This window comes from Zonotrichia albicollis, chromosome 25 (genome assembly GCF_047830755.1).
Source record: "Zonotrichia albicollis isolate bZonAlb1 chromosome 25, bZonAlb1.hap1, whole genome shotgun sequence".
Classification (NCBI taxonomy): Eukaryota; Metazoa; Chordata; class Aves; order Passeriformes; family Passerellidae; genus Zonotrichia; species Zonotrichia albicollis.
In genome coordinates this window covers 195,242-208,912 of record NC_133843.1, presented here as the reverse complement: position 1 = coordinate 208,912, position 13,671 = coordinate 195,242, and the positions used below count along the sequence as shown (strand labels likewise).

Sequence of the window (13,671 nt, the reverse complement as noted above, 5' to 3'; positions counted from 1 at the left end):
AGCTGAAAATCAGAAAGAAAATCTTTAAAAAACCCCAAAATTCCACAAAAAAAAAAAAAAAAAAAAAAAAAAAAAAAAAAAAAAGACCAAAACACACAAAACATCCCAAAAAGAAAAAGGGATTCCTTCAGGAAAACCAAAGTGTGGGAAGGAAAAGGAATAAACACAAAGCCTTGTGGAATAAACCCAAATATTGGGATTTATTATTAACACAATGATCAATTGTTTGTCCTCCCAAAGTGGGATTTTTTGAGGGAATTTTTGGGTTTTCATCCAGGCAGAGAATCCTGGAAAACAAATGGGGCAGCTGGACTTGGATGTGGTCCCACAGCGTCCCAGCACAATTCCAGCCTCATCCCAGCAGGGAATGGGGAAATGAAGGAAAGATTTGCAGCAGAAAAATCCCAAAATCCACTTTAGGACAATGTCAAGGCCTGGATTCTCTGGAGAATACCAAGGCAGGGACTTCAATCCCACCTGGACACTTTTCCAAGGATTCTCAGCTGCTTCCCTGAGGAAGGGGAGGAGGAACCCTGGAATTGCATCCCAGCTGAATCCCTTTGGGATTCCAGGGGTGATCCCACAGCATCCCAGCACAATTCCTGCAGGGAATGTGGGAATGAGGGGAAGATTTGCAGCAGACAAATCCCAAATCCACCTTCATTCCCTGGAGAACCCCAAGGCAGGGGTTTGCAGCCCTGAACAGGAACCTCCAGACAAAATAAACACCCAGCAGGGAATATTTATTTTAGGCACATTCCAGACTCTCCATTTCTGGCAGTTTCCACTTCTCCTGGAATTCCACTTGACAGATCCCTTCATCTCCCTTCTCTGGGAGCTCTGGCTCCTTCCCCAGGGGGAATTTTTCCACTTGGGATTTGCACACACACACATCAATATTTGGGCATTCACACCTGGATTTTGCACACACACACAGGTCAATATTTGGGAATTCACACCTGGATTTTGTGTGGATTCACTCCTGCAGGACAGCAGGATTTGGGAGCAGATTTGGGAGCACATCCCAGCCTTACCCTGGTGTGGGAGTTGCTAAAACCTAAGGGAAAAAACTTCCCTAAAAGGTGATTTTCAATTAAAAATTAATTTTTAAGGTGCTGAGGTACTGAATATTTGGGCTTGATGAGGGAAAGGGGAAAGGAAGAGGAAAGAAAGTAAATCCCCACAATTTTACCCCCAGCTCCTCCTGCTGCCCCCAAATCTCCTCCAGAGCACCAAAACCTCTCCCAAATCCCAGTCTGACCATTCCCAAATTGCAGTCATTTGACCATTCCCAAATCCCAATTATTTGACCCTTCTCAAATCCCAGTTTGACCCTACTCAAATCCCAGTTTGGCCATTCCCAAATCCCACTCCGACCATTCCCAAATCCCACTCTGACCATTCCCAGGTCCCAGTCTGAGCACTCCCGGCCCATCCAGGGTGGGCAAACAAAGGCTGGGCCCGGGCTCCAGGCAGGAATTTGCAGCCAGGATGGAGCCAGACACATTTACATTCCTGGAGCCCCAGTCAAACCCTAATCCTTCCCAAGATTTGCAGCCTCTGCTCTCCCCCAGCTTCCCTCTCCAAGGAGAAAAAAAGCTGGAAGTTTGGGAAAGGGGGTTTATCCTGGTTTTTTTTTGGAGGGATTTTTATTTTTTCCCACCCCATCCCTTTCCCCCGTCCACAGGCCCAAAAAATTGGGAATTTTCACTGGGAGCCAGGAAAAAATTCTGGGAAAAGTGAAAAGCTCCCAGACAGGCACTGATGGAATTCCAGGGAGATAAAACATGTTGGGAATTCCTGGGATTGACAGCAGGGGAAAAGGAGGGGTAAAATAAGGGGAAAATAAAGGGAAAAGGAGGGAAAAAGGAGGAGGAAAGGAGGAGGGAAAGGGGGGAAAAGGAGGGGAAAAGAGGGAAATCCCGGCTCCAGCCCAGCCAGGCAGCAGGATCCCAGCCCCGGGCAGGGATGTGGCGCCTGCAGGGAATTCGAGCCGTTCCCAAAGAAAATTGGGATTATTTCATTGCTGGCTCCGTGCCCAGGCTGGCGGGTTTTGGTGGAAATGATGGAAAAAAGGAGGAGATTCCCAAAAGTTGCTCAAATCTGTGGTTCCCGAGGTTCGGGGCTGTCCCGGGGAGCGGCTCCTGCAGGGCAGAGGGAAAGGGATCCAATCCAGAGTCCCAAAATTCACCTGGATTGGGACACACAGAACTCCAAACTGCCTCAGATCCACACTGAAAACTCCAAAGTGCCCCAAAGTCTACACAGAAAACTCTGAACTGCCCAAAATCCACACAGAAAAATACAAACTCCCCAAAATCCACACAGAAAAATCCAAACTCCCCAAAATTCATGCAGAAAACTCCAAACTGCCCAAAATCCACATTCCACCTGGATTTGGACACGGAAAACTCCAAATTCCCCAGAGTCCACCCAGAAAACACCAAACTTGACAAAATCTGCATGGATTTGGACCCAAAACATTCCAAACTGCCCAGAATTCCAACTTCCCTAAAATCCACACAGAAAACTCCAAACTTGGCAAAATCTGCATGGATTTGGAGCCAGAAAACCCCAAACTCCCTGAAATCCACACAGAAAACTCCAAATTCCCCCAAAATCCACCCAAATTCAGACCCAGAATCTCTGGAAGTTCCAGGACCAGAATTTTCCATGGATCTCTCCCAGTCCCAGCCAAATCCAGGGATAAAAGTGGAATTCCAGCTCTGGAATTGTGTCCCAGTTTTTGGGGACAGAGTGAAAAATTCTCAAAATATCCCAGGGAATGCCCACAGCCTCCCCTCTCAGATTTTCATTTTTCACTTTTCCTTTCCCGTTTTTTGCCCTTTCCAAGTTTTTTTCTTTTTGGGAATCCAATATCCCGTGACCGCCTCTCACCTCCCATCCCCTCCCGCTCTCGGTCTGCAGATCAAAGTGACAAAAGAAATCAAAACCTGGGAGGAAAAGAAAACAGCTCCTGAAAATAAAATAAAAATGGGAATTTTGGGAGAATTCCTGCACTTCTGAGGGCTCCAGTCCCCGATTCCCTGGGAAATATCCCCGAGGGACCATTCCATAGGAAAAAACCATAAAAATGCCATGTTTTACTGGTCCTTCCTTCTGCTTTCACAGGATCGGCAGCTCCCTGATTCTCCTGGATTCCCCTTTGGAATCGGCCCTTCCCAAATCCCCAAAATTCCTCATCCCACAGGTCAGCTCCCAAACACTCGGGACAGGGAGTGGGGAAGAAAATTAAAGATTTCTCCCAGATTTTTCCAGCTTTAATGACTCCACAGCCACTGGGCATGGGCAGGGAGGGAGGAACAGCAGAAAAATCCTGGGAAATCCTGAAAATTCCCTTTTTCCCTGCGCTGGGAGAGCAGGAGAAGCCCCCAGGGCCGCAGGCTGTGCCAATCCCAGCCCAACATTCCCATTTTTCCCCGGGAATCTCCTGCCCTGGAGGTGCCAGACAGATGATATCGGGTTTTTGGCACCCAAATCCGCATTCCTCTGCGAACACCAATTTAAATTCCTGACTCCCAGAGCTCCTGGAGCCAGAAAAAAACGGGAATGAAACAAAAATCTGCGATGCCAGGATGTGATAAACGGGGTGGGACAGGGAACTGCTCAGCACGGGGGCTTTGGGGCTGGGGGACAGGAGGGGACTCCAAAGATTCCCAAAAAATCCCAAAATCCCTGCTCCTCCTTTGGGGTCCTGAGCGGGATACACCCATGGGATGGACCCGGGAATGGGGGGAGTTTGGGATTCTGGGATTGGGGAAAAGTTTGGGATTTTGGGACTGAGGGAGAGTGAATAAATAAACCGGGAAAACTATCTATATAAACGATGGAAAACCATATATATAAATATAATCATATATATTATATATTTTTGAACAATATAAAATATATATAATTATATTTAGAAAATATATAATTAGAGACATAATTATATATATTATATATATATATAATTATAATATATAATTTTATTTTGATATAAAGGATATAAAAGAGTTCAAGCCTTGGATTGTAGGAAAATTCAACATTTTCCTGGTCAAATACACCCAAATCAGAGCCTGGGAGAGGATCCAAGCCATTCCCAACCCCCAGCAAAAGCAATTTTGCTGGAAAATCCTTCCCCTTCCTCCCCACCACACAGAAAAGAGTCACTGATTTATTTCTGATATTTCCCATCTCAATCCTTCATTTCCAACCCCAAAACAAACCCCAAATCAATCCCAAAAAAACCCAAACCCGTGCTGGTTACAAGTGCTACAGTGAAATAATCAAATTACAACACAACGAGCCCCAAAGTCAGCGTGCTGCTCCGTGAGCGCCTGGTGAAGCACAAATTAAATATTCCAAAGGATTTTTTGGGTAAAAAGAGGACAAAAAGCAGAATTCTGATGAAGAACGAGCTGGTGAGGACCTCAAAAATCAGCAGCAGCTTCTGGAAGCAAAGCTGGAGGGGCTGGGGATGAATTCAAATTCCGCAGGAGCAGGGAGCAGTTTCAGGGTCAGAGTGGGGGTTTCAGTCCGAAAGGCAGGAAATTGGGGATTTGGGGGTTTGGGTGCATCCTTGCCCTAGGCTCCCAGCAGCATCCCCATGAAATCGGAGCCGGGCTGCACCGCGACGGCGGCGCCCGCGCCGTTGTCCACGAAGATGGAGGTGTACTGGCCAGCCTGCAGGGAGACGGGAAAGTGGGAATTCCTGCAGGGAAAACGGGAAAACCCCTCCCAGCAGCAGGAATCCGTTGGGTTTTAGCTTCTTTTTTAGCCAGGGCTGGGATTAAATGGGAGAGATGGAATTTCTTGTTAGGACTCAGATGTTTGTTAGTTCTTATCTATATTATTGTCCTATAAACTGAGAGTTCTGCAGCACTTCACCAAAAAATGGAGCCCTGTCTGTCTCTAGAAGGCCTTTTAAGGATAAAGTGTCCAATTAAGAAATGACACCTAAATTATTTTTACTTTTTACTCAATAATAATACTTTTTACTCAATAGGTGAGGAATTTCCCTCCTTTAAATGTAGGGACAAAGAGGGTTTATTATTTAATTATTATTTATTTGCTACTTATTTAATTATTCATTTTATTGTTCTTCATTAATAATTATTAATTTTAGCATTATCATTATTTATGGATTTAATCATTATTTAATTATTTATTTGCTATTTATTTCCTGGAATTGCAGGGGAGAGTCCAGGAAATAATTCCATGTCCTGCCCAGAGATTTGGGGCAGAAATTCCCAATTTTCAGGGCCTCACCTGCAGCTGCAGCAAGCCATGGACATAAACAGTGAAGATTTTGCTGTTGCTTTCCAGGCCAGCAATGACTTCCAAGGACCTAAGAAATAAGAAATAAACAGATTTAAAAAATGAAAAGTTGGAGCCACTTGGCACCTGCTCAACCCAGTTAAACTCAGTTTTACGCCTGGCTGGTTCCTGCCCATCATTGTCTTTCCTTATTTTCCCAATTTAATCAGCCCTTTTCCTCTTTTTTTTTTTAATTATTTTTCTCCCAGTGATGAATCCCTGCCAGTCCCAACGTGTTTTTTCCAGCAAAAATAAAACGTGGGAGCCCCTTGGCACCTGCCACTCAGCACAAACCTAGTTAAACTCAGTTTTAATCCTGGCTTTTCCTTGTTTTCCCAATTAAACCAACTCCTTTCCTAATTTTTATTAATTCTATTTTCCCCTGTGATGAATCCCTGCAAGTCCCAGCGAGCTTTTCCCAGGAGAAAGGAGGGATTGGAGCCCTTGGCAGCCGCTCAGGGGAGGCCGTGTCAGGTCCTGCCCAGCCCTCCCCTGCTCCTGCCGAGCTTCCGGGGCTCGTCCCAAAGCCCGGGGCCTTCCCAGCCCCATGGATGGATGGATGGATGGATGGATGGATGATTCAGGGCTGGCATTCCCAGGAAATTCCACAGGGAAGGTGTCCAGGCAGGCTCCCAGCGCTGCTGCTGCCGCCGGCTCCGTCCGTCTGTCCCGGCCACGGGCGCCTGGACTGGGACCCGTCCCAAATCCCTGCCCCAAATCCATCCTGAGGGATCTGGGACCTGCCCCAAATCCCTGCCCCAAATCCCTGCCCCAAACCCATTCTGAGGGACCTGCCCCAAAAATCCCTGCCCCAGATCCATCCTGAGGGACCTGCCCCAAAAATCCCTGCCCCAGATCCATCCTGAGGGATCTGGGACCTGCCCCAAATCCATTCTGAGGGATCTGGGACCTGCCCCAAATCCCTGCCCCAAATCCATCCTCAGGGATCTGGGATCTGTCCCAAATCCATCCTCAGGGATCTGGGATCTGTCCCAAATCCATCCTCAGGGATCTGTCCCAAATCCATCCAGATCACTCCCACTGCTCTGGGACATGTCCCAAATCCATGCTGATTGCTCTGGGATCTGTCCCAAAGTCACCCTGATTTCCGGACCTGTGGATTTCTGGAGGAGCTCAGGGCAGGGCATTAAAATAAACCTGGGCAGGGATTTGGGGTCTGGGGCCAAGGACAGAGCCACAGCTTTGCTCTCTGCTGGAAAAGCTCCTTTTCCAGCCCCTTCTTCCCTGGAAAAGCTCCCAAAATCCCCTTGAGGGAAAGAATTGCCAAAGTTGGCAGAAATGTTCAGAAATGTGGAGAAGTAGAGGGAAGGAGTCCCCTCAGTGCCCCGGGTGCCTCACGTGTGTCTGTGGCACAGGGACTCGATGCAGATCAGCACCCGCACGCTGTCCCGCGCCCGCAGCTGCACTTTGCTCTTCAGCTCGCTGTGGTCTGGGAGAAACAGAGGGAAAACGTCAGAAATCCCACAAATTCTGGGGTTTGAGGGACAGAGGGGCATCAGCAGCCCTGGGATGGCTGCAGGAGGTGCCAGAGGGTTCCTCCTTATCTGATGGAGCCAAAGGCAATGGATACAAGGTGGATCCGTCACTGGTCATCAGGGCAGAACCTCTGGAATATCAGATTTAAAATGGGATCCATCAGGGTGGATCCATCAGGGACAGAACCTCTGGAATATCAGATTTAAAAAGGGGATCCATCACAGGCCATCAGTGGCAGAACCTCTGGAATATCTGGGGATTCTCCAGGGGTTCTCTCGGGGTTCGGGCTCCCTGGGGCAGCACTCACCGATGTGGATGTTGGCTGAGAACTGGTAGATGCCGCCCACGGGGGCGGTGAAGCGCCCGGTGGCCAGGTTCAGCCCCGAGCCCCGCAGGAATGCGCCCTTGGCCGCGGGCTGTGGAGAGAGAACAGAGCTGAGCCCTGGGCTGAGCCCGAATCCCACCCTGGGCTGAGCCCGAATCCCCGTGCTGATCCCGAATCCCTGTGCTGATCCCAAATCCCTGTGCTGATCCCAAATCTCTGTGCTGATCCCGAATCCCTGTGCTGATCCCGAATCCCTGTGCTGATCCCGAATCCCTGTGCTGATCCCGAATCCCTGTGCTGATCCCGAATCCCTGTGCTGATCCCGAATCCCTGTGCTGATCCCGAATCCCTGTGCTGATCCCGAATCCCTGCTCTGCTCTGGCTCTGCATTCCCCTTTCCCAGAGGGCACAAGCCCAAACCCGACTCTTCTTGTCCCCGGCTGCGGTGCCAGTTTGGCACCCAGAGCCTCCCACAGCAGCTCCCAGCCAGGAAAAATCGGGAATGAATTGGGCACCTCATGCCTGAGGCACAGGAAGCAGCAGCCCACTGCTGGGATGGCTTAATTAGTCCAATTTTCCCTGCTAATTAATGAGGCAGCAGCTCTCCCTCCAGCCCTGCCCATGCCTCAGGGCTGATCCTGCCTGACTGCCAAGCTAGGCTGCCAAAAGTTTGGGAAATAATGGAATGGTGGATTTTAAAAGAGGATCCCAGGTGGATCCATCAGTGGCAGAACCTGGGGGATCATGGATTTAAAAAGGGAATTCACCAGGGTGGATCCATCAAGGATAGAACCTCTGGGATATCAGATTTTAAAAGGGGATCCAAGGTGGATCCATCAGTGGCAGAACCTCTGGAATAATGAATTTTAAAAGGGGATCCAAGGTGGATCCACCTGTGGCCTCCTTTGGACACCTTCTCATGGGTTTGTCTCTTCCTTTCAGCCCCAGAGGAGTTTCTGGGCTGAGCAGAAGCCCCTCAGAGCCCTGGAGCTGATCCCCAGGCTCAGCTGGATCAGCCTCATCCAGGCTGAGTTCCTCACCGACTGGAAATTCTGGAGTTCCACCAAGGTCTTCTTGTCCACCAGCACCTGGCCCTTGAGCTTGCAGTGGAACGCCTGCTCCACGCGCCGCTGCGAGGGAAGCTCCTGCAGGGACAGCAGCAGCGGGGGCAGCTGGCTGGGCTGGGCTGAGACGGCCAGGGAGGCCCTGTGCTCCATGGCTTCTGAGGGGAAAAGGGAAATAAAATGAAATAAAACGAAATAAAATTAAATTAAATCTTCACTTAATGGCCTGGCCATTCCTATTCCTGTGATGGAAGCTCCTCCAGGGACAGCAGCAGCTGGGCTGGGCTGGGCTGAGATGGGCAGGGAGGCCCTGTGCTCCATGGCTTCTGAGGGGAAAAGAGGAATAAAATGAAATAAAAGGAAATAAAATCTTCATTTAAGGGCCTGGCCCATGAAACCATTAATGTGTGCCTGGAATTCTGCACTTGGATCTCCAATTAAAGCCCAGCAGCACTGGGGGAACATTTTTGGTCGTCATTTTGGTTCATGGTTCTTCACCAAAACAAAGCTCCTCCGGCCTTTAACACCCTTTACCTTGAATATGCTCTGGTAATCTTTGACTTTTTAAAATCTTTTACCTTTTAAGATCTCCTTGAACTCCTGCAGAAGAACTTCCCTGGTGACTTCAGCCCCGGGAGCTCCTGGAGGTCCCTGAGGCCCAGGAGGCCCTGGAGGCCCCACCAGGCCTCGCTGAGGGAACAAACAAAGGAAAATTTGGGATTAAAACCTGGGAATTGCAGAAAATCCTACAGGAACATCAGCAACGTGAGGGGAGTTGTTCCCAGAAAATTCCTGACAATTTTTGGAGGACACTGAGGGATCAGGAAGGGCCAAGAGCTCTGAGAGATCTTTTTCCAGCTGCTGGGACTCCCATTCCTCTGATAAACCTCTACAATTCCATGGAAAAGCTGCCCAGACATTCAGAGGATGCAAAAAATTCCTCAAATAATTAAAATAATTAAAAGAATCCAAGATTGTCCAAGCAGCAGATGAAAAGTGCCACGTGATTAATGAGCTGTCACTCAGCTCATTAATTTGAAATAAACCACTTGTCCACACCTTGATTAATTGATCCTTTGGGATACTTGGACTTTATCTCTTGGAAGGGGAAAAAAATACTGATTTTACTTTTAATGAGTGGGAAAATAACCTATAAAAGGCTCAATTTGAGAGATGAGAAAGGCTCAATTTGAGAGACAAGAAAAGCTCAGTTTGGGAGTGGCTGGTTCAAAATTCCCACATCTCCTCTGCTGAGGAAAGAAGGCTCAAATTTCTCTAAAACTGAGAAATTAAACAAACGAAAAAAAGGAAATTCAGCACTCTTTGGGCTGGGAAAATGTGGAACCTTGAGGATGAGCGGCAGGAAGGAAGCTGGGACACGAGGGGGGCAAATCCTACCAATTTCTTGTCTCTGCCTTTGCATCTCCTCTTGGAGCTGCTGCCGTCGTCCGGGCGGTGCACGAAGGAGATCCAGGTGGTGTGGGGGTCTGTGAGCCGCGCGTCTGCAGCCTGCAGCAGCTGGGGACAACCGGGACAAGGATCAGGCACTGACTGAGCTCAGGGCTCCCCAAAACCCAGCCCACACTGAGGACACACCGGGACAAGAATTGGCCTCAGAGGGTCCCAAAAATCCAGCCCAAAAGGCGGGAAAATCCCAGTAAATCATTGGCCTCAGGGGTCCCAAAAATCAGCCTGGGCTGGTGCTGCTGCTTTTGGAGGACACTGAGGGGTCAGGAGGAGCCAGTAGCTCTGAAAATTCCTCAGATTTTTTTTCTGAGTCCCTCAGAGATCTTTTTGCAACTGCTGGGACTCCCATTCCCTGATAATCCCCTGAAATTCCATGGAAAACCCACCCAGATGTTCAGGGGATGGGAAAATGGATCATTCTGGGAACGATCCCAGAATCCACCTCGGGAATTCTCTGCTGCTCCCAACATGGAGAACAATGAACATTCAATAAAAAACCAAAGAGAATTGATGAAATGAGCCCAAAATCAGCTCAGAAAAGGCAGGAAAATCCCAATAACTCCAGAATAACTCCAGGAATGATGCCAAACCCACCTTGGGCTGCTCCTCGCTGTTGGCCAGGGAGGTGTTCAGGGGCTCTGGGTGCTCCTTCCTGCCCCTCCTGTCCCTGTCCCTGTCCCTGTCCCTCCTGGCCGCTGTCACCACGCGGGGACACAGCTGGTGGCACAGCAGCGCCAGCAGCAGCCACCAGCCCGGCATGGTGGCACCGAGGAAAATCCAATCTGTGTCCCAGAAAATTGGAACTGACCAGGTCAGGGTCAAGGAGCCAGGGGGGAAATGGTCCAGGACCAGAAAAAATCAGATTTGTGTCCAAAAAAAATCTGAATTTATTAGGTCAGGATCAAAGAGCCAGGTGTAAAATGCTTCAGTACCAATAAAAACCCAAAAACCCCAAAATAATCAGGTGAGGATCAAGAAGCTGGAGGAAAATCCTTCAGGAGTAATAAAAAAAACCCCCGGATTTGTCCCTAAAATAAATCCAGAATGAAGCAGGTGGAAAGGATCCAAGCAGTCAGCAAGAAAAAAACAGATTTGTGTCCAAAATAAATCCAAACTAACCACGTCAGAATCAAGGAGCTGGAGGAGAATCCTTCAGGAGCAAAAAAACCCAGATTTGTCTCTAAAATAAATCCAGAATTAAGCACGTGAGAAGGATCCAACTGGATTTGTATCAAAATCAGAATTTCAGAAGGATCCAAGCAGATTTGTGTCCAAAAAAATCCAAATTCCAGGAGGTTCCAAGTAGCTCCTTGGGATGGAAAAGCCGGAAATGAATTTATTTGGAATTTGTCTGGAATTCTGGACCCTCAGGAGATGCAGCTGAGTCCGTGGGAGCTTCCCAGAAATCCCAGAGGCGAGGAGCTGCTCTGCCCTAAACCCGGCCTAAAACTGGTTTAAAAGGCACCCAGCACCCCCAAAATCCAACTTGAAACTGGTTTTTCTCTGCCCCCTTAAATCCGGCTTGAAGCTGCTTTTAAAGGCACTCAGCACCCCCAAACGGGGCTTGAAACTGCTTTGACTCAGTTCTGACCCCAAATCGGATTTAAAACTGGTTTTACTCTGTCCCCCGAAATGGGGCTTGAAACTGGTTCTGAAGGCTCGGAACCCTCCCAGGTTGGGTTTAAAGCTGGTTCTGAAGGCTCGGAACCCTCCCAGGTTGGTTTAAAGCCGCTTTTGGAGGCTCGAAACCCTCCCAGGTTTGGTTTAAAGCTGGTTCTGAAGGCTCGAAACCCTCCCAGGTTGGTTTAAAGCCGCTTTTGGAGGCTCGAAACCCTCCCAGGTTGGGTTTAAAGCCGGTTCTGAAGGCTCGGAACCCTCCCAGGTTGGTTTAAAGCCGCTTTTGGAGGCTCGAAACCCTCCCAGGTTGGGTTTAAAGCTGGTTCTGAAGGCTCGGAACCCTCCCAGGTTGGTTTAAAGCCGCTTTTGGAGGCGCTGGAAGCGGCGGGGCAGGGCCGGGCCCGGCTCAGGCGGGTTCAGCCCGGCTCGGCTCAGAGCCCGGCACCGCCCCGGCCATTCCCGGCACAAACCCTCGAGCGGCGCTCGGCGCTGCGGGGAACCGGGACCGGGGCAACCGCGGGCATCCCGGGCCGGCCGGGGGGCACAGACCCGGCCCCGCACCCCGAAACTGATCCCGAAACACAGAGCCCAAAGCACAGAGCCCAAAACACAGAGCCCAAATCACAGAGCCCAACACACAGATCCCAAAACACAGATCCCTCACGCCCCAAAACACAGATCCCAAAACACAGAGCCCAAAACTGATCCCAAAACACAGATCCCAAAACACCCCAAAACAATCCCTCACACCCCAAAAAACAGATCCCAAAACACAGAGCCCAAAACACCCCAAAGAAATCCCTCACACCCCAAAAAACAGATCCCAAAACACAGATCCCAAAACTGATCCCAAAACACAGATCCCTCACACCCCAAAACAATCCCTCACACCCCAAAAAACAGACCCCAAAAAAGATCTAAAAAACCAGATCCCAAAAACCAGATCCCTCACACCCCAAAAACCAGATCCCATAAAAGCAGATCCCAAAAACCAGATCCCTCACACCCCAAAAAACAGATCCTTCACATCCCAAAACAATTCCTCCCACCCCAAGAAACAAATCCCAAAAAACAACTGTCACACCCCAATAAACAAACCCCTCACATCCCAAAAAACAAATCCCACAAACCTAAACCCCTCACATCCCAAAAAACAAATGCCAAAAAACACTCCTCACACCCCAAAAAAACCAGATCCCATACAACAAATTAGTCACACCCCAAAAACCAAATCCCTCAAATCCCAAAAAACCAAACCCCTCACGTCCCCCCCAAAAAATCCCTCACGCCCTAAAAAACCAATCCCTCAAAACAAATCCTTCACATCCCCAAAACCAAATTCTTCACGCCCCAAAAAATAAATCCCAAAAATCAAACCTTTCACACCCCAAAATTAAACCCCTCACAAACAAATCCCAAACCCCAAATTCCTTACATCCCAAAAAAACCAAACTGTCAAAACCAAACCCCAAACCTCTCACACCCCAAAAAGCAATTCCCAAAACCAGATCCTTCACATCCCAAAACCCAAATTCCTCAAACACTAAAAAACAAATCCCAAAACCCAAACCTCTCACACTCCAAAAAACAAATCCCTAAAAACAACCCCAAAAAATCAAACCCCAAACCTCCCACACCCCAAAAAACAAATCCTAAACCCCAAATTCCTTACATCCCAAAACACAAACCCCAAAAAGCATATCCCAAAAAACAATCCCAAACCCCAAATTCCTCACACCCCCAAAGCTCCGCGGGGGGAAGCGAAACCTCCCGAGCCCGGCAGGAGCAGGTGGAGCTTCCCGAAGTTTTTCCTTTTTTCGGTTTTTCCCTAAAAAATCCCCGCAGCCCCCGGCGCTGTCACGGGGCGGGAGGGCGCGGGTTCCCCATCCCAAACCCCAAACCCCAAACCCCAAACCCCAGATCCCAAATCGCAGCTCCTGCCGCCGCTCCGGCTCCCCGCGGCTTCCCGGAGGAGTTTCCATCAACTCCCAGAAAAGGAGGAGGAAAAAAACAGGGAAAAAAAAAAAAAAAAAAAAAAGGGAAAAAAGGAGGAGCTGCAGGCGCCGCTCCACGATCCCACGAAATTCCCCGATAATGGAACTGCCCCAGATCGGGATCAGCGCCCGCTCCCTCCCCGCGCATCCCAGCAAAATCCGAGTTTTGGAGGATTTTATCCCAGAAAAATCAGCTTATTTTTTGGGAATTTATACCAGAAAAATCCGTGGTTTTTTGGGATTTATCCCAGGAAAATCAACTTTTTTGGGGGGATTTTATCCCAGGGAAATCAGGATTTTTTTTATTTTATCCTGGGGAAATCAGTTTTTTGGGATTTTATCCCAGGAAAATCAGGGTTTTTTGGGATTTTATCCCAGGGAAATCAGG

At 48.8% G+C, this 13,671-nt stretch overlaps 1 protein-coding gene across 1 annotated transcript; it reads right to left on the bottom strand.

Moving 5' to 3' along the window:
• Positions 1 to 4,015: 4,015 nt before the first annotated feature.
• On the bottom strand, positions 4,016 to 11,904 carry C1QTNF12 (C1q and TNF related 12). Its single transcript, XM_074558752.1, has 8 exons — positions 10,267 to 11,904; positions 9,604 to 9,723; positions 8,784 to 8,895; positions 8,182 to 8,363; positions 7,124 to 7,232; positions 6,679 to 6,769; positions 5,272 to 5,350; positions 4,016 to 4,686 (listed from the first exon to the last, which is right to left on the bottom strand). Exons 1-8 carry the CDS (start codon positions 10,429 to 10,431, stop codon positions 4,588 to 4,590), a joined length of 957 nt encoding a protein of 318 aa, XP_074414853.1. The 5' UTR covers positions 10,432 to 11,904; the 3' UTR covers positions 4,016 to 4,587.
• Positions 11,905 to 13,671: the final 1,767 nt, after the last annotated feature.